General features: G+C 44.4%; 1 protein-coding gene across 1 annotated transcript in view; it reads left to right on the plus strand.

Moving 5' to 3' along the window:
• Positions 1–11,976: 11,976 nt before the first annotated feature.
• SLC25A43 (solute carrier family 25 member 43) overlaps positions 11,977–21,524 on the plus strand; it is a gene marked incomplete at both ends in the record, with an annotated part of 34,640 nt that continues 25,092 nt past the window's right edge. The window contains 2 exons of the mRNA XM_079727318.1: positions 11,977–12,251; positions 18,899–19,140. Of these exons, the coding sequence (XP_079583444.1) occupies positions 11,977–12,251; positions 18,899–19,140 (517 nt within the window). The remainder of the gene's footprint in view (positions 12,252–18,898; positions 19,141–21,524) is intronic.

The following is a 21,524-nucleotide window of genomic DNA, read 5'->3' on the forward strand; positions in this document are numbered from 1 at the left end:
GTGAAGGTGCAGCTGAGGCACCAACTCAGAAGCAATACTCTGCAAGGATGTGGTACCATCCTCCAGGATACAAAGTAAATGCTAAATCAGAGACCTCTATATGGCACCATCTCCCCCAGAGGAGAAGTACATGGGTGCAGGAGTCAAGGAGTGGAAGCAGAAGTCACCACATACACAGTCATTCCCAATAACTTACTAGTAGGGAGACATTGTACTTTCAGTCCCCCATAATTTTGAGCTCTGCAGTGTAAGAGGTACTTGTCCTCAAAGAGGGCACACTCTTACCAGGGGCACAGCAAGAGTCCCACTGAACTATAAGCTGCCAGCAGTGCACTCTGGAGGCCAGAGGGATGGGAGGTAGGAATCAAAAATACTCTGTTATAAGGAACTTGTACTACACATGAAGCAGTATGGTATTATTTGAAGATGGACTTAGATTAGTTAAAAATGTATATTATAGGGAATTCCCTGGTGGTCCAGAGGTTAAGACTCCGCACTCCCAATGCAGGAGGCCCAGGTTCAACTCCTGGTCAGGGAACTAGATCCCGCATGCCGCAACTAAAGATCCTGCATGCTGCAGCAAAGATCCCACATGCAGCAACGAAGATCCCGCATGCCACAACTAAGACCCAGCGCGGCCAAATAAATAAATAATTTTTTTAAAAAAAAAGAGTAAGTTTTTTAAAACGTATATCATAAACTCTAGGGCAACAATTATAATTGGTACACTAACAGGAAGAAAAGATACAGAAACACAAAAAGAAAAGAAAAGAAAAGAATTGGCATACTAAGAGAGGAAATAAAATGGAATCATATAAAAAGCTTAATTAAAACCATAGAAGACATAAAAAGAGGGTGGTGAGGAAACAGAGAACAAATGCAACAAATAGAAAACACTGACGAAGATGGTAGATATTAACCTAACTATATCAATAATCACTTTAAACGTGAATGGTCTAAATGCACCAATTAAAAGACAGAAATTGTTGGAGTGGATAAAAAAACAAGACCCACTATATGTTGTCTATAAGAAACCCACTTTAAATATAAAGACAGGTAGGTCAAAAATAAAAAGGATAGACACAAATATACCAAGAAAACACTAGCCAAAAGAAAGCTGGAGTTGCTACCTTTCTATCAAAGTAGCTTTCAGAACAAGGAATACTATCAAGCATAAAGAGGAGCATTACATAATGATAAAGTGGTCAATTCTCAAGAAGAGATAACACTCCTAAACGTATATGCACCTAACAACAGAGCATCAAAATAGGTGAGGCAAAAACTGACAAAACTGAAAGGGGAAATGGATATACCCACTATCAGAATTGGAGACTTCAACATCCTTTTGTCAGTAATTGATAGATCACGCAGACAGAAAATCAATATGAATATAGAGTGGTTAGTGGAGAAGGGAGAAGATGACAACCAGTGGAAGCCCTGAGACCAACTGCAGCAAGGTGTAATTCTTCCCATTAACCTCCTCTACTATGTTTCCCATAGAAAGAGAGGCTCACAGGAAAATTGTGCAGTTTTGGAGAAGAGAATCCAGGCAACACAAAGGGAAAACTGGGCAGGCATGGGGGTGCACGCCTTAGATCACTCTTCAAGAAAGAATTTGCCATATATCTGTAAGGAGTGAAGTTAGCTGACAGCCTCCAGCTGCAGCACCTTCCAAGATCAGCTGCAGCATTCTTGACAAGACCATGCTTTCCCTTGGAAGATTACAGCCAATGACAGAGCATGGTGGCAATACTAGGACCTGGCCATTTCTGTCCAACTTTGGACTCTTCTTTTTTTTTTTTTTTGCGGTTCGCGAGCCTCTCACTGTTGTGGCCTCTCCCGTTGTGGAGCACAGGCTCCGGTCGTGCAGGCTCAGCGGCCATGGCTCACGGGCCCAGCCGCTCTGCGGCATGTGGGATCTTCCCGGACCGGGGCACGAACCCGTGTCCCCTGCATCGGCAGGCGGACTCTCAACCACTGCACCACCAGGGAAGCCCTGGACTCTTCTAACAGGCCGTCTTTCCTCCAGAACTCTCCATTGGGTTGATCAAGACTTTGTCACATCTGCCTTGCAGCCTAAGTCATCTCTGCCCAATTCCCCTTCCTCCCCCAACCCTTTCACATGTGTCAGATCTGCATTATGGTCTAAGGGTTTTCTTTGCCCAGTCTTGCTCCCTGCCCTTTCAGCTTTCACAGGCATTATCCTCAGTCAACATCTTGTATTCTTAACTCCATATTAGCATCTGCTTCCTGGAGGAGCCAAATTAGCACAATTAGCCACTCACCACTGCCATCCACTTTGAGAAATTCTGCAGAAGACACTTAATCAAGCATTTCAAGAGTCTCTTCATTATGAAGAAAATGTTTTCAGCAAGTTCTTCAGTTGAATTCACAACTAGGTAATCTAGACAATGAAAATCATTTAATACCCCAAACTCATAATCTCCATCAAAGCATATGTGCTACAGCTACAGTTTTTGCAATCATTGCATTCAGTTTCTCTTGCATGGTACTACAATGATGAAGCTTGTCATAAAAGCATAAATTTGGGTTGTTCAAAGTCAATCCTAGCCATGCTTATGATCATTCAAATTGAAGGTTTTTTCCCCAGAAAGACACAGATTTTTCTTGAAACTCAAATAGTCAAGTGGTGACTTTTCCTTATGAAAGTCAGAGACTTTCTTGAGCAAAAGTAGTCATTTATAGTCATTGCCCATCTCTTCATAAAGCTGAGGAAGAAAATCCTTAACATAACTGACAAGCATTAAGTGCTTCTCTTGAATCTCCAGGTGTAGCTCAGGGAGAGAGAGCTTTCCTGTGGATAATAGTGTGTAGGTAGATGTGTTAGTCAGGGTAGATTAGACTCTGCTGTGGTAACAAACAAACCCTGAAATTTCACTGACTTAACACAAAGATTTATTTCTTACTCACACAAAGTCCTATGAGATGGTTCCTGTCAAACAACTCTCCTAGATAGGTTTCCTCTAAGTGATGAACTCAGGGATCCAGGTTCCTTGCATTGTGCTCTGCCATCTCAAGTCCTTTGCTTCCAGCTGTGGCAACAGCAGAGAGTTTCAGCATGAAAAATTATGAAGGCTATTGGATGGGCCAGGCCTGGAAGTGGCAGTTATCAATCCCATCCACATTCCATTGGCCAGAACAAAACCACATGACCCCACTTGCCTAAAAGGAAAGCCAAGGGGAAATACAGACGAGCACATGGATATTGGTGTACAATCTTTTCCACAATAGAACTTTGCTTTTGGTGTAACGGCTTGAATACTTGAAACAAGGCCTCAAGTTGGATTTACTACAGTTTTAACACCCTTCATACTTTATCCTTATACATCACTTCTAGTCTAAATTATTCTCATGATGTCGTTCCATATCTCTGTTAATTGCATCACCATCCACCCATTTACTCAAGTCAAAAATTTAGAAGTTATCCTTGTTTCTTCTACATGAAAAGCAGAAAAAAGAGACCCAAAGAGCCCAATGCATGGGTGATTCCAAAGCAGCTTCCATGAATATTATGGTCTTATAGGAAAGCATATTCCTACAATGAAGATGGGTTGATCACATTTACCTGTAAAGAGTATCTATCCTAATATTCCCCTAACTTCTCATTCTAGTGTGATAGCCCATTAATACTCCCCTAAAGGGAAGAGGGTGCCTTGAATATCTAATGTGAGTATTCAGGTCTGCTTAGCAGTCATACTTCTCACAGTCAATTAAGAAACAGACATTCTGATGCATATATCAGTATCATATGACTCGGTTCATTCATTCATTCATATATTAAACAAATATTTAGTGAGTGCCTACTAGCCTATGTGTCATGGCACCATTCTAAGACCCAGAAATATAGAAGTATACAAAATAGACAAAACCCCTGCCCTCATGGAGTTTACGTTCTAGTGGGCTAAAGGAAGACAGTTTAAGGAAAACACATAGTATGTCAGATAGTGATAAATTCTACAGAGAAAAAGAAAGCAGAGAAGGGGGCAGTGGTGGGAATAGAAAGGCCTGTTAGGAGGAAATTCCAGTAATGTAAGGGAGAGAGAATAAATTTTAAAGGGAAAAATGAGTGCCAGGCACAACTACAAGATTTTTGGCCTGAGTTACCAAAAAAGAAAAAAAGTTTCATTTACTGACATGGGGAAGACAAGGGGAGGGGCAGATTTGGCGGGGAAGACCAGGGGTTTGGTTTGAGACACATTAGGCTTGAGATGCCCATTAGATGTCCAAGTGGAGCTATTAAGGAGGAACCTGGGTATGAGAATCTGGAGTTCAGGGGAGGATTACAAGCTGGAGATACATATTTGAGAGTCATCAGGACATAGATGGTATTTAAAGCCACAAGACTAGATGAGATCCCCATGGAAATCAGTTTAAACAGAGAAGAGGCTCAAGGACTGAGCCTGAAGCACTCCAATATTTAGAGGTTGTGGAGATGAAGAAGAACCAGCAAAGGAGACTGAGAAGGAGTGCCCAGGAGTTATCAAGAGTCAGCCCCCAGAATCAGCTTATTGCAGGGTACACTGAAAACGCTGAATTTCTGGATCCGCAAAGCTAAGGAATAGATAGCAGGGACTCCCACCAAGGTACTACTGTCCTGTGAAATCTGGCTGATTAGTCAGTCAGCTTTTCCCTTTGCCATCTTCAAAATGCAACAAACCTCATGCAAATTATATGCAAAATAGCAGCAGCATGGCAATATTGTGGGAGATATGGCTAGTCTCTGGTTGAGGATACTAAACACCAGAACCGTGCATGCCACACTTGCAGGAGGAGCTCAGCCCTGTGACCCTCCAACCAGGCTCTCAGGCCCAATCTTGAAGAGCTTCCAGAAGACACAATGAAAACCACTCCCAGTGCCTCAATGGCAAAGGGCTACACAGCTCATTGCAGCCAGCTGCTGCTACTTTCATTGCTGCTGCCAACACCAGCTGATCTAGAAGGAACACTTTCCATGACAACAGCTGGACCTTACCAGCAGGTTAGGGTGAGGATGAGGGTTAAGTTAGTGTTCGGGTTGGATTAAGGTTAGAACTTCCTGTCTGTGATGGGCTAAGTCCCAGTGGCCTTGAGCCTCTCCTCGGGATGTTCCCTCCACATCCCACTGTAACTGAAACCTTGGCTGTCTGCTGACCCCTCTGAAGTGCAGGTTGTTTATTCTCTCATCTCCCCACAGCTAAATGCCTTAGAGAGTGTCAAGAGGCGGAGCTGGAGCTCTCCTTCCTCCCCAAGGCCACTTCCTGATCTTCGTTCCTCCCCACTCTTGAGAAGTCTCTGGCTCCTCCTTGACTCACACCATCCTGTTATTTCACCCTCTCCCCATCCTGCTGGTAGTCTTCTGTCACCTTCCTGGTCACTGCCCTCATTCATAAAGGCTTTAGTTCTTGACTATCTGTCCTCTTTGTCCCAACTTCTCTCATCATTCTCAGTGATTTCAACATTCACACGGTCAACCACCCAGCACCCTGGCCTCTTGTTTCCTCAATCTGCCCATTGCCAGTGCGTTTCACAATCTGGAGCCGCAGCATGGGGCCCTGTATCTTGAAGGTCCATGTACATCAATGCATTTTTTTCATTTACACATCCACACATGATTTCCAGAAGCTGACAAACCTTTAGTACAGGAATTATGTAAAGGTGCATATAATTTACTAGGAATTAGGCCTGTGCTTCATTCTTTTCTGTTTTGTTTTCCATTGAACTCACAATGGGTCAGCGTTTACAAATGGGATTTTAAAGTTTAACAGTGGATGAAAATAAACCCCCAACAATACAAAAATACACATGCAAAAGGTCATTCACTGTAACATTGTTTATAATTGCAAAATACTAGAAACCACCTAAATGTTCATTCCTAGGAGCGTGGCTAAATAAACTATGGTACATCCATACAATAGAATACTATGTGGTTATAAATCAGAGTGACAACAATACCTATGAACTGAGTTGGAGTAACCCCTAGGATATAGTATGCAGTGAAAAAAGCAAAGTACCAAAGTTATATCTATAGAATGTTACCTTTCATGTAATAAAAGGAGATATTTTCATGCAAGCACCTGTACACAAATGTTCATAGCCGCTTTATTCATAATAGCCAAAAACTGGAATCAGCCCAAATGTCTACCAGTGGATAAGTGGATGACCAAATTGTGGTACATCCACACAATGGAATATGACTCAGCAATAAAAAGGAAGAAACTATTGATGAACACAACAACATGTGTGAATCTCAAAGACATTGTGCTGAGTGAAAGAAGCCGGTCTCAAAAGGTTACATGCTGTATGTTTCCATTTATATGACATTCTCAAAGGGCAAAACTATGAGAACAGAGAACAGATCAATGGCTGCCAGAGCTGGGGGTGGACGAGGCCTTGACTACAGACAGGCAACACAGGAGAATTCTGGGGGCTGATGGAGCAATTCTGTATTCTGATTGTGAGGGTGGTCACGCAGATCTATACATGTGTTAAAACTCATATAACTAACTCTACACCGAAACAAGGTAATTTTACTGTACATAAATGGCAAAAAGTGTAGAGGTGGAGCTGGTGATTAAAATGTGATGAGTTTAGGGAATTCCCTGGAAGTCCAGTGGTTAGGGCTCCAAGCTTCCACTGCAGGGGGCATGGGTTCAATCCCTGGTCAGGGAACTAAGACCCCACATGCCATGTGGCCAAAATAAAAAAAAATGTGATGAGTTTAGCCCTAGGTCTTCAGCTAGATATTAAAGGTGTATCATTTCATCACCTGGACCATCTCTTAGTGCTTTAAAAATACCAGCTGCAAAGAAACTAAAAGTATTAGGTGACTACCATAAAAAACCATTGAAATTTGGATTACCATAGCCTGGTAATGGGAGCAAATTAAATTCCATTATGTGAAATATGTATCCCCAACATAGTTCCTGATACAAAGTAAGTATTCAATAAACATTTGTGGAATGAATAAATGAGTGAGAGAATGAAAGAAGGAAAAGGCTCACACATTTTGATATGAACCCTTCCTGCCTCAACATCATCACAAATTTTGAAGCCGAATGGAAGGAAATTCAAGCATTGCTTAAAGTTAAGTACAGTGTGCCAAGGGAGAGAAATGCAAAAGCTATGGAAGCCACACTTTATAGTGTTATATTTAACTGTAAAGGTCAGAGCTGCTGAAGTCATTGTTGACACACTTGCCAAAACTGCTGCTCAAGACATGGTGAAAATGATGACTGGGGACAAAGAGTCTCTGTCAAATATCACAGTTCACTTTAGAATTACAGATGTGGCTGGAAATTTAAAATGGCAAACATCCAATTTCTGACAAAGCTGATATTATTCACTGGGAATTGATAAATCTACCAATCTTGTGAATCTAGTTAATCTTTTGCTATTTGTCACATATGACCTAAATAAATAATTTCGTGAAGACATTATGTTCTGCTAGTCTTTTCCAACTTGTAGAACTGAAGAAGATTTCCTTCCTTCTTTCCTTTCTTTATTCCTTCCTTCCTTCCATCCTTCATTCATCTAACTAATGTTTACTGAGCACTAACTATGTGCCAGCCAGTGTTCCAGGCACAGGGGACACAGCTGTGAACAAGAGACAACATCCCTTCCCTCATGGATCTTACATTCTGACAGCTGGAAACAGACGATAAACCAAGAAAAGAAAAAGAGCAGATAGGGATAAATGCTCTACAGAGAATTGAAATGGGGCGATGTGGCAGAGTGAATGGGGGCTGTATAGACTGGGCGGTCAGGCGAGCCCTCTAACAGGAGATAACATTTAAGCTGAGCTTGGAATGACAAGGAACCAGCTCTGCAAATATCTGAGGAAAGAAATTTCCAGAGAGAGCAGCTAGAGCAGTGGTTCTCAAAAGGAATGGCACTGTCTCCTAGAAGGCATTTTGGACACTGGGGAGAGGGAAGCCAGAGTGATTGGGGTACCCTACTGGCATTTAATGGGCAGGGCAAGGATGTTGCATATCTGCAATGCACCAGACTGTCCTGCGTCCTTCATGGCTTTCAAAGATCCCACCAGGCATCCATGTAGGTGGAAAAGCTGTTTCTAATTGTCAGAGTTGAAAACTTAACTCTGCTTAACTCTAAAATACAAATCATTTTTCTCACAGTGTTTATGTATACAGAATTTCCCAAGAATGCAATTACCATGTAAATAGAAAGCAGATTGTATTTTGTTTCATTCAGAACCTCACCAAGAGTTGTTCAACATTTCAAAACCAACACCTCCCTCATGGCAAGGCAAATATCACCAGAAACACTGCAGCTAATGGGAATGTTTCAGGGAAAATTGATGATGGCGGAGAGATTTTTTTTTAAATGGATAATACATACCCATGGTAAAAAGAAAAGAGGGGAAAAAGCAAATGGTACAAAAGGGCACACAGTCAAAAGTCAATCTCCCTTCCACCTCTGTTCCTACCTCTCCCAGTTTTCTTCCCTAGAGATAATCTGATTATCAGATTATCAGGGTTTTTTTTTATATCCTTCCAATGGAATTATCTTTTTTCTTTAGAAGGGAGGAAGGGAGGGAGAGAGGAGGAAAATCCATACAAATGAATATTTGTCTGAGCATTAAAAAAAAAGATGAGGAAAGATGCACACAGCAGAGGGGGTATAGTTCAGTGGAAGAGCATTTGACTGCAGGAAAGATGTAGGCACACGCACACACACACACACACACACACACACACACACACACACACACATACCAAGCTCTTAAGGTTGGTTGCTCTAACGTTACCTCAGAGGATGCGCAAGGGGACTTAATTTTCTTTAATATACTTCTATACTGTTTTTCTTGGTATGACAGGTATATCCTACTTTTGCAATTTACAAAATTCCATAAGGTTAAAGAATAAAATACAAATTAAGAGAGTAGGAATCAACCAACATTGGCATAAATGTAGCAAGATAAACTATAATCTTAGACACATCAGCAAGTTAAACTAACGTAATGTACTAACAGAAGATTTAACTCAGTGAGAAGAGAAACAAAAAGTGAAAGTTGGAGAATCAAAAACTGTGAGCATCAGGCTTCCCTGGTGGCGCAGTGGTTGAGAGTCTGCCTGCCAATGCAGGGGACATGGTTTCGAGCCCTGGTTTGGGAGGATCCCACATGCCGCGGAGCAACTAGGCCCGTGAGCCACAACTACTGAGCCTGCACGTCTGGAGCCTGTGCTCCGCAACAACAGAGGCCGCAATAGTGAGAGGCCCGTGCACCGCAATGAAGAGTGGCCCCCGCTTGCCACAACTGGAGAAAGCCCTCGCATAGAAACGAAGACCCAACACAGCAAAAAAAAAAAAAAAAAAAAAAAACTGTGAGCATCTCCCAAGGCCTGATGAGGAGGGCAGGAGGCTGCCTACTGGCCTGAATCAGCCAGCCACCCTTTTTCCTCATATTACAATACTACTTCTAAGATTACTTTACTTACTGCCTTTCCTGTTTTTCTTTTTTCTTTTTTTTAGTTATCATAAATTTATTTTTAACACAGCAGTCCAGTTTCACATTGTGTGCCTTTTCCAAAGTTGGAGGTCCTTAACTTACTATGTTCTTCACAGACTTTTCAACAAGTATGAAAAAGAGGCAATGAGATTAGCTTGAGTCTACAAATCACAATCCAAATATAGGACACCTTCAAGGACTGATTTATGTTTAAGATCAATCTACATAATGTTCCCAATGCTTAGCAAATGAATGAGACTCTGGCTGAGTAAAATATGAACAAACCGTGTTACGTTAGCACATTATCATGAAAAGACAGAAGGCAGCAAATAAATACTTTGCTGTTACTCATTTTACTGTGCAAGGTTTCTATTGTGAAAAATTACTTTCGAGGTTAAAATATACCATCAACTCATGATCTCTCCTGGCCCACAGCTGTGAAGACTAAACTGGTTCTTCCTGCCTCTGGCTCACTTGAACATCTTATTCCTGCTGAAGACAAAAAGAACAGCAGTGCTAAAGAAAAGGGTATACCTGGTTCCCAAGGTGGATGCAATTGAAAGCTTACACAAGTTGCCTTAAAACCAAACAAAACCAATACAACCCAGTTCAGCCAATCTCCATACAATGGGGTTATTGCATCAACTCTTCCATTCCCAGGGCAGAGCTCTCTTAAGGACCTTTAGGATCTAGTCCTGTTGTCCAATGGAGTGCTTTAGGACAGAACTGGTAACTGAAGTTTCCCTTACCGTAGTCCCCAAATTTCAGTTCAAACCCTCTTAAATTCCAGTGTCCTCTGGCCTTTAGAGTCATCAACCTACTTTCTCCAACCTCCCACAGCCATGAAATTAGCTTACAGCAAGACAGGCGAATTCACAAAACAAGAAAAATAAGCATCCCCAGTGGTTGAGAGCAGAGCAAGGCTTCTGTAACTAGAACAAGTCCTCTTTTTCCATTTCTTTTTTATTTTATTGAAGTATAGTTGATATAGTGTTGTGTTAATTTCTGCTGTACAGCAAAGTGATTCAGTTATATACATATATACATTCTTTTTCATATTCTTTTCCATTATGGGCTATCACAGGATACTGAATATAGTTCCCTGTGCTATACAGTAGGAACTTATTGTTTATCCATTCTATATATGATAGCTTGCATCTGCCAATCTCAGTATCCCAAACCCATCCCTCCCCCACTCCCCATACCCCTTGGCAACCACAAGTATATTCTCTGCCTGTTTGTTTCATAAATAGGTAGAACAAGTCCTCTTACCTAAACCCTGCAATGCCATTTAGAAAAGGATCCTTTATCATCATGTGTGTTAGTAAATGTAGAATATAACTATACAAGCCTAAAAGCAACTGTGTACCTGGGCTGTCTTCTACTGATGGACTGCTAGACTGCCTTTTCACCATTATTACTGATATGGCTTTTTAAGAAGAGAAAACAGGGAGAAGTTTGGAATTTTTTAACTTATCAAAATCCTTCTTAGACTCTGGCCAAGTCACTCCTAACCCTTCTTTGCCTCTGTTGTCCCCTTAGCTCGCAGAACCACTGAAAATGGTTGAGAGACACTCTGCAGTCGCCGTGGACGTGTTAGTGTAGCTGGTAGTGGATGTTGGCATAAAATCGACCTAGATTTGAATCCTGATGGCGTCTAGCAGCTGTGCCTAGAGCAAGTCAATCTCTCTGTCTTGGTCTCCTCTTCTGTAAAATAACATCTAATGGTGGCTAGCACATCTGTAGTGTTACCTGCATGATTTTTCATTTAATACTTACAACAACCCCTAGAGGAAGAAACTATAGATGAAGCAACTGTGGCACAGAGAGGCTGAGTGACTTCCCCAAGGTCACACAGCTGGTAAACTGCAGAGCCAAGATTCTAACGCATGTTGGAGTCCAGGCCCTAACCGCCACACCCACAGCCTCTCCAATTGAGAGCAATAAATGAGGGCACACCTACTAAGGGCTGTTTTGAGGATTAAAGGAGTAAATGTATGAAAAGCCTAATTCAAGTGTCTGATATCGTGTGTATGTTAAAGGTTTTTTTCCTTCTGCACTGGGAAATCCGTAAGGCTTTTTCCTGGGGCAGAAAAAAAGGTTGGAGGGATGAGAACAGAGGCGAGGGGAGGAAGGGGGCGAAGTGGAACGTGGAAAGAAAAAAGGGTGTTAAACAAGGCGGTGGGGGGGGGCACTGAATGTTCAGGATGCAAGAAGTGGAGCGGGCTAGGCCCTGAGAGAACGCGGTGACTCCTCAACTGCAAACAGAAACGTACCGGCCGAAGAGCAGACATTAAACCGGCGCGGCCTCAGCCCCGAGCTGGCATCCTCAACCCCGCCCGGGCCCCAGGCCGGCTCGGCCGGGGCGCGGACCGGCTTCCCGTCCGGGCCGCGGGTCCGCCCTACGCCGGGCGGAGCCTGGTCCGCCCCCCGCACCGGAGCCCGGGAGCCCCAGGCTCGAGCCACGCGATCTGCCGGCCGCCTGGGGCGCGGGCCGGGGACGCGCGATGGCGACTTGGCGGCGGGACGGCCGGCTGACGGGCAGCCAGCGGCTGCTGTGCGCGGGGCTGGCGGGGGCGCTCAGCCTCAGCCTCACCGCGCCGCTGGAGCTCGCCACCGTGCTGGCCCAGGTCGGCGTCGTGCGCGGCCGCGCCCGGGGGCCGTGGGGCGCGGGGCTCCGCGTCTGGCGGGCCGAGGGGCCCCGCGCCCTGTGGAAGGGGAACGCGGTGGCCTGCCTGCGCCTCTTCCCCTGCAGCGCCGTTCAACTGGCCGCCTACCGCAAGTAAGAGCCGGGCACGGGCGGCGTGGGCGGGGCCCGGGAGGCCGCCGCCGGGGGTCCCGCGGCCCGACGCCGCCCGGGTGCCCGGGATCCGGCCAGCGGCGCGCCACAGCCCCCCTCCGGAGCGCGTGGGAGCCCCTCGGGCCAGAAGGCAACCTCTCCGGCCTCCAAAGCGCAGTCCCCACCTTTTCCTTTTCACCTTTTCTTGGGATTCCTGCCCCGCCGGGTGCAGTTTTGTGGGGATGCTGCTCTGGCCCAGAGAGGCTGACCGGGTTGGTCGGGCGAGGAGGTGGAAGGGGGCGAAAGGAGATTTGGGGGGAAGGAGTGAAGAGATCTCCGGAGAGATGGCCCCTAATCCTTCCCACCATCCGCCAACTTGGAAATTTTGCTTTGGCTGGCCTGGGAGAGACCCTTTTGAAGATGCATGTATGGAAGTGTGTCAGAGCCCCCAGAAGAACGTGCTTGGTAGGGGCACAGGGCCCAATCCACTGCGACAAAAAGGCCACGGAGTTCGGCGCTCCCCACCCCCAAGAAACTGGACTTTAGGGTCCTACAGAGGCTGCAGCTTCCCCTCCCCAAACTGCAAGCAGCTCCAGCCTCGCTGCTCCCTGGACTCCTTCTTTGGGCTTTTAACACCTCCCCCCAAAACAGCTGCATTTTAGGAAAACATCTAAAGAGGTAATGCCAGATGACTCTTAAAGCTTCCTCAAGAGCTCAGAGATATTTGCATTTTAACTGGAAACAAAGTCTAAAAGAATGAAGTGGTAATGATGCAATTTCAGGTAGTTCTGCAGCTGGGGGGATGTTCCCCGTGTTCCTCTTTCGCTGGGCACACTGCCAACTCCGAAGACTGGCCTTGGCTCAGAATTAGAGAAACACAGCCCACAGCCTTGACCACGTAGGTCGGCCTTGGAGGCTAACAGTCAAAGCATTTTGCCTTTGGCTCTGGGAGGCCAGAGCTGGCAGTCTCACCTGACAGCTGACAAACAAGCCCGATGGAATCTTCCTTATCACTGAGTCCTCGAGGCCAATGCTCATTTCACCTGTGCCTGGGAATAGCGTTGCCTTCTCTTTCTCTAGGAAGGGAGGGTAGTGAGATCGTGGGGCATTTCTGTCAAGGCTCTCTTTCTTCCCCAGCCCCCTTTCCCTCAGCAACATCTGGCTTGCAGTCTGTAAACAGTTCTCCTCTGAATTTTAATGACTCAGTTTCTCCCCACTTCACTCTGCTCTCCACAAAGTATGGAACTCCTCCTTTGGAATGTGTACCAAGGGGAGGGAAGCAGAACTTCAAAGGCTGGTTTAAGTACTGTGGCTTTGCTGCTAACCATCTAGAATATATACAGTCATCCCTCCGTATCCGGAAGGGCATTGGTTCCAGGACACGGCCCCCCAACCAAAATCCCCAGATGCTCAAGTCTCTTACAGGAAATGGAGTAGTATTTGCATGTAACCTATACAGTCATCCTGTACACTTTAAATCATCTCTAGATTGCTTATAATACGTAATGCAGTGTAAGTACTATGTAAATCACTGTGAATACAATCTAAATGCTATGTAAATAGTTGCTGATGTGCAGCAAATTCAAATTTTGCTGTTTGGAACTTTCTGGAATTTTTTTTCCTGAATATTTTCAATCCGCAGTTAGTTGTGGAACCCACAGATACGGAGGGCTGACTTCATATCATTGGATTTTTAACAGCTTTACTGAGATATCATCGACATAAAAATTGTGTATGTTTAAGGTGTACAACTTGATGTTTTGATATATGTATACATTGTGAAATGATCACCACAATCAAGCTAATTAACATATCCATCACCTCTACCTAGTTACCATTTCGCATGCGTGTGTGTGTGTAAATCGTTGGATTTTTTTTTTTTTTTTTTTTTTTTTTTGCTGTACGTGGGCCTCTCACTGTCGTGGCCTCTCCTGTTGCAGAGCACGGGCTCCGGACGCGCAGGCTCAGTGGCCATGGCTCACGGGCCTAGCCGCTCCGCGGCATGTGGGATCTTCCCGGACCGGGGCACGAACCCCGTGTCCCCTGTATCGGCAGGCGGACTCTCAACCACTGCGCCACCAGGGAAGCCCAATCATTGGATTTTTACAACACCTGCCTCCTGCCCTGTAAGGTCCACAGGGCACGAAGTATTATGCCCACTTTACAGATGCACAGTTGGGCTCAGATTGGCCACACCACTCGTCAGTGACAGAGCTGAGCTCCACCACCTGGCCTTCTGACTCCAATGCCCATGCCCTGTTACTTCATGCTGCCTTTCTCTCTGCCTTCATTAAGTGACCATGGTGTGCATGATGCTGGGGACAATGCAAGATGAAAGGGTCATGGTCCCTGTGCTCCAGAGCTTACAGAGCAAAAGAATAAGACTAGTGTGTCCATAGCATGTGATTGCTAACGATAAAGTGCTATAGCAATTCACACCTCTGATGACGGAGGAGGAGGAGAAGATGTGAAGATGTCACAGTGGAGAAAAACCATCGGAGTTTGGTGTTGGGAGAATGAGTAGGAGTTTTCTGGCAAAGATGGGGAGAAAGATACTGTAGATAATGCCACAAGCAAAGGCACAGAGGTGGGAAGGCATGCAGCATGACTGGAGCATAAGGTGTGTCTCTGGCTGTAATGGGAAATACAGCCAGAAAAGCAGGTTGGAATGAGATCTTGGAGGGCCAGATTAAGGAGTTTGGACTTTACTTGGAATGCAAGAGTAGCTGTGGGGGATTTTTGATGGGGGGTGATTAAAGCAATTCAACAGGAATTGTCACCTGGTAGCAGTGGAGGACAGCTAAAGAGGAGGAAGGGTGGGGGGTGGCAGGACCACCCGTCGCACTAGTCCATGTAGCGGCTGGGGGCACCTGAAATAGGCTGGTGACAGTGGGAGTGGAGAAGAGGAGATGTGTGGGAGAGGAAGAACAGATAGTTACCCAGGCTAGGTTTGCTAATAATTTTTTCCTGCAAGATTAGTTTCTTTCTGGAAATTAAAAAGAAACATTTCAGTGATAGACAGCAAAGTGGTTGATTAATCATGGTGCCAGCCTTCCTACATAAAGACAATACCTTGGGTCCATCATTATACTGATTAATCTCTACCCTCCTGACCATGAATTTGCAAAACAGTTGGTTGGGGGTAATGATACAGCCTATGATTATGGGTTTGAACTAAGCATAAACCTGCAGAATGTTCAGAAAATGGAGTGGTTCAGTGACTTGTCCACAAACACAATTAATGGCAAAGCTGGAGCTTGAAACCAGGTCTTCTAGCTCCTTAGTGCAGGGCTCTGCCCAACATTGTGATGCTGAAGTGTCTCCTTACTTGGATTTACAGTTAAAAGAATCCACTCAGTAGAGTCTATTAGGAGGTAGGTCCTTGTGCTAAACAAATAAAACCTAACACAATGGATGGCTTTCAAATATATCAAGTAGTAGACCCTCACCCAACTTTATGCCACAACTGTTTGTCTAGCTGTATAAACATTGGTTTGGGTCCCTGAAACTCTGAAATTGCTCATAACCAACACCATTTCCTTATTGTGTAATCGATTCATGAGCTTGTGTTTACCTGCTAACTTGTGTTAGGTTGAAGTGTTGGCAGTTCTACCTACATACATCCAGGGTGTGTGTCATATCCAGGTGCCTGAAAGGAAGGGGCTACTGCTGTTCACCAGCTTATCCAGTTTCGCTGGAACAAGCTGCTGTGCAGTGTGTAGGAGTGGGAGGAAGAGCAGAAAGGGGAACACTGCTGCCCCACCCAATCAGACAAGCACTTAAGATGTGGGGACCAGGATGATGTAATCGATGGCCTATCAGGGGTGCCCTGCCTTGACTCTGATTGTAAGAGGAACGATTTGTAGTCTTTGTCTCCGTATAGTAAAAGTCTGAGAAGAAGGACTTGCTTTGGTTCTTCTTTTTAATTTTGTATATTTGATAGCAAGACCCTACATTATAAAACAAACTCATAGAAGACAGAACTCCTCGTCCTCCTTCATCAAGTCATTCAGAGAACCAAGAGCCTAATGCCTCTCTTGTTGTCCCTATCAGTCATCTCTTTGGCAGGGCTGTTGAGCTCTCTTAAGATCTATGCTGAATGCTAGCGCAGTGTCTGGCACAGTGTGGATGTTCGGTGACTGGGGGATGAATGCATTAACGCCCTGGGAGTGGCGGGCGGGATGGGGTTATAAGGAGGAGGCAATGAGAATGAATGGTGTTTCTTTTGGCATTCAAACTCCTGCTTCTTCTAGATTGTTCCCGCTTCCTGCAGACCACCCCTCCAGCCAAGCATTTCCACTTCCTGTCTCCCCTCCCCTGGCTAAGGTTCCGCTGCCACTTGATTGGCCAGGGGAGGGAGGAGGGAGGACCGAGGGAGTGTGCAGGCAGCGAAACCGAGGCAGACGGCCCACTGGTGAATGCCAGCTTAGTTACCTGCATCTTTAAAAGGTTGCTGGTTCACTCAGATGACTGTTTCAGTTGGTGCAGTTAAGCTAGGGTGACAGAATGAAGTCCAGACTTTCCTACAGCTTGAAGGAGATGTTTTTAATCGACCAGTGTTTACTTGGGAGCAAAGGAGCGGTCCTAGAACCCCTTCAGTGGTTTCACCTGAACTCTGGCTCGTCTTATTTATCAGAGGGGGGGCCCTGGCCTGCTGCCAAGCTGAAAAAGCAGGAAATACACAACTTCACTGGAGCTTGGAAAGCCAAAGAACTGGGGATGCTCTCATTTTTAAAAAAGATACAGTACTTTTATTTTAGCCTAGCTCTGTTCACTTTCTTTTTATTCAGATCCTTGCTAACCCTTTCCCTCTCCCCCTCCCCACCCTCCAACAGAAAATATTATTTTTCCTGGTTTCCAAGCCCTTTTTTAAAATTTTGTCCTTATCAGCAAGAATGAGTAAAATTCCTTTGCTTCCTGGCCAGGGAACGTGCACCATGTAAAAGTCCCCTGAGAACAATTTCTGCCGAGGTAGGCCCTCATGACTGGGGATGCACTTCTTCCAGAAAGAGGGATTGTAACAGAGTGGCTTTCTATTCTGCATTTAGAAAAGTCCACCCAAAGCCATTTTTTTTTTACTAAATTGTGAAACTGCAGAGAAACACAAAGAATAGTCTAGCAAACATTCATATACCCACCATGCAGAATTGACAGCATGAAAGATAATTAGTTTAAAAGATACTTCAAGTATCCTTTTTGTACACAAGAAATAAAATATTACAGATAAAGCTGAAGTCCCTTTCATTCTGATTCCCAGTCCCATCCACTCTCCACCTTCCTGGGGGTCTATTTTATACTTTTTTATATGTATCTGTATCTATCCATGATTGGTATAATGTATGGTTTTGTGGATGTGTTTCTTAATTTAAGTGTAGTCAGCCCTCTGTATCTTCGGGTTCTGCATCCATGGATTCAACCAACCACAGATTCGAAATATTTGGGGGAAAAATTCCAGAAAGTTCCAAACAACAAATCTTGACTTTGCCACACTCCAGCAACTATTTACATAGCATTTACATTGTACTAGGGATTATAAGTAATCTAGAGATGATTTAAAGTATACGAGAGGACAAATAGTATACCATTTTATATGAGCGACTTGAGCATCTGCAGATTTTGGTATCCGTAGGGGGTCCTGAAACCTGTGGATATACAGAGATGGCTGCAAATGGTTATCATACACCATAGGTCACTCTACAACTTGCTATGTTCACTCAACTTTATGCTTTTACAATTTATCCGTGTAAATACATAGTTCTAAGCACATTCATTTTAACTAAAGTATCATTGTGTCACTGTTCTACAATTTATCCATTCCCCTACAGATGGACATTTAGATGGTTCGATTTCACTTACAAGCAACGCTGTATGTGTCTTCATAGGTACCCGTGCAAGAGTTTCTCTAGGATATGCACCTAGAAATGGAATTGCTGGGTTGAAAGTAGGCATTTTTCCAATTTTACTAGATACTGCAAAGTGACCTACCAATTTACACTTCTCACAGCAGTGGGTGAGCGTTCCTGTTTCCACACTTTCTCACCATCACTTGATGTTATCAGACTTTTTAATCTTTGCCAGTCTGCTGGTTGAGGAGCGGTATTGTGTTATTGTTTTTATTTGTTATTTCCCTGACAGTTGGTGGGGTGGCACATCTTCTCTTATAATTATTAAACCAATATATTTTTTAAAACTCAATTACTAGGGATGCTCAAAGTCATCGTTTCAAGCAATTTCATTTACGTTGCAACAGAATCAAAGGAGCACATTCCAGTTCCGTATTTACCAAGTATTTCTGTTCATTTACACCCCACAGGCAAGCCAGGGTTGACAGTTTTGCAGATAAAAGGAGGAAATGCTTGAAATGAAGTGAGGACTTAGGGTAGATAGAAATAAGAGGGCTCGGTATCTCTTCCTTATAGCTGTTATATAAACTATAGCAGCTAATTTTATATAATTAGAATTATATTCATTAATATGAACATAATTGAATGTGTAGAATTGAATGTGTTATTCATTAATCCTAATACATTAGTAATTTTCATTTTGTAAAGTATTTCCAAATGCAGGGAAATGTTGCAATAAGTAGCATCGAGCACTCTAGCACGATCCATGGCTGATTCTCTTGGGCTTTTCTCCCTATTTTGTCCCAGGTTTGTTGTGCTGTTCACGGATGACCTGGGCCACATCTCCCAGTGGAGGTCCATCATGGCTGGGAGTCTTGCGGGCATGGTTTCCACCATCGTGACATATCCTACAGACCTCATCAAAACCCGGTTAATTGTGCAGAACATGCTGGAACCATCTTACAGGGGGATCCTCCATGCTTTTTCTACTATTTATCAACAGGAAGGGTTCCTGGCCCTTTATCGAGGGGTTTCCCTTACTATTTTAGGTAAGATGGAACGTTTCACCTTGTCCAAGAAAAGACTGTGTTCTTTGATACATGCAAATGACTTGTATACCTTTGTGGGTAACCAGTTAAATCCATTTTACTGAGTTCAAGGGATATATATATGAATGTATTGTATACCTTTGTTTGTAACCAGTTAAATCCATTTAACCGAGTTCAAGGTCATATGGATTCAATCCACACAGAATCAGTTAGCTTCATTATATTCCATAGCCATACACCCCACTCCTAACTCTGGTCTGTTATATCCCAGGGAGGGAGTAGGACAGAGTGCATATGGCTCAGCACAAATTGATAGGAAGACAGTCCCACACACTCCCCATCTGACTGCAGGAAAGAGTCTCTGCATGCATCGGTACACGTATGAACACAACCAGGGTAGCAACTGTAGCTTCTGTGGTCTTTGGAACCTTTGCCAGGGCTACACGTGCACAGGTCACCAGGACCCCCGATTGCCAGCCCAGTAGACTTTTGCCTTTTATCCGACCTTTGTTGCAGCATTTGATGAGATCGATCACTCTATTCTGGAAACTTGGCTTCTAGGACCCCACTGTCTCCTAGATGTCTTTCCCACCTCTCTGCAGCTCTTTCTTAATCTGGCTCATCTGACGATGCCAGCCCCCTGTGTGTCACTATCCCCCAGCTCCTGCCTTAGCTTTCTTCTCACCCTCCATACCCTCCCTGGGTGGCCTCATCTAAGCTAGTGCCTTGAACAAGCATCATTATACACTAATGACTCCCAATCTCATCTCTATAATAACAATGACTAACATCTATTGCAGTTTACTATGTGCCAGGCACTGTGCTAAATGGTTTGCATACAGTTCCTCATTTAAGCCTCATTTTACAGATGAAATAGATGCTTGAGGAAGCTAAGTGACTTGCCCAAGGTCACAGATAGAAAGTGGAAGAATCTAGCAGTATAACCCCAGAGCCCTCTCTCTTAACCACTGACTACTACCACTTCCCAATGGCAGTACAAATGCCTGCTGTTGGACACCCTCACTTGATGCTCCCTTGGCTCACTGAAGTCAAGAGTAAACCTGATAGCCTCGTTAGTCGCACACCTGCCCCCTCCTGTGTTCCTTAATGAACGAGACCGCCTTTCTTTCACCCAGTGGCCCAAGCCAGAAGAAACCTAGAATCACTTCAACTCCTCCTCTCACTCCACGCCCACTTCAGCCACAAGTCTTGTCAATTTCACCTCTTTTAACTCTCAAGTCTGTCCCCTTCTCCATCCCCATCTTCTCTGCCACAGGTCACACTCTCATTATCATCTTTCCTGCAGACACTTATGAGAAGTTCCTACCTAGTCCCAGTCTTGGGTCTCTGCTGCCCTAGTCCGCCCTGTGCCCTGCTGCCAGGGTGTGATGATCTTTCTAAGTGCAAGTTGATCATTTCACCAACCTCTTTCCACTGCCCTCCTTAAAAGCCTTCACTGACTCCTGTGAGCTACAGGGAAAAGCCCAGATTCCTTGTGGCATACTAGATCCTTCAGACCTGGCCCTGCCAGCCCCTCCTACCTCATCTCCTGTCACGTTCTACCTGCACTCCTGCTTTGGCCATCTAGAGATACTAGGCATTTCTTGGAAACACCACTCTCTTTGTACATGCTGTTCCCTCTGCCTGCTCTCCCAATGTCTGATGAACTCCTACTCATTCCTCAACACCCAGTTGAAAAGTTCTCTCTTCTGTGAAGTCCTTCTTGATTCCCCCAGGCAAAATTAATCCCTCTGATCCTTGTGTACCTAAAGCACTTTGTATAGCCCCCTTACTATGGCATATGGCATCTGTCTGTCTCTCCCACTAGATGGTGAGCATCTCCAGGAATTAGCCTACTTACACCTCTGTATATTCCTAGCACCTGGCATAGGGCCCATCACATAGCATAAGCTCCACAGATGTTTTCTGAATGAAGGAAAATGTAGGGTTGGTGCATCATTTTTAATGTGTTTATTAAATAAATATTACATTTTTCTAAAGATGAGCAACCCCACTAGTGTTAGCCCCTCTTTTAAATCTCATTTTGAGGGAGAAATTTAGTCCCTGCATAAACTTCAGATTGCTCCCAAAGTTTCCGGAAGTTTCAAGGTGCCAACTACTGCACTACTTGCTCACCATCTTTTCCTAGAAAGGTGAGGCTGCCATACAGTGCAGGGTACCCACTGAGCCCTGATATGGCCACATCTCATACTATCTCACTCTTCAGGTTTCACAGAATGTTTCCTTCTCAGCTAGAGATCAGTTCCCCCCTAGTCTCCAAAACTTGATTAAGTACCGCCCACTAACTTTTTTTTCATGGGAGTGATTTTTTTCCCCAACACTCTATTTTTTTTAAATTCAAACACCCAGAAAAGTTAAGAGAA

This window comes from Hyperoodon ampullatus (genome assembly GCF_949752795.1).
Source record: "Hyperoodon ampullatus genome assembly, chromosome: X".
In the NCBI taxonomy this organism is placed as follows: Eukaryota; Metazoa; Chordata; class Mammalia; order Artiodactyla; family Ziphiidae; genus Hyperoodon; species Hyperoodon ampullatus.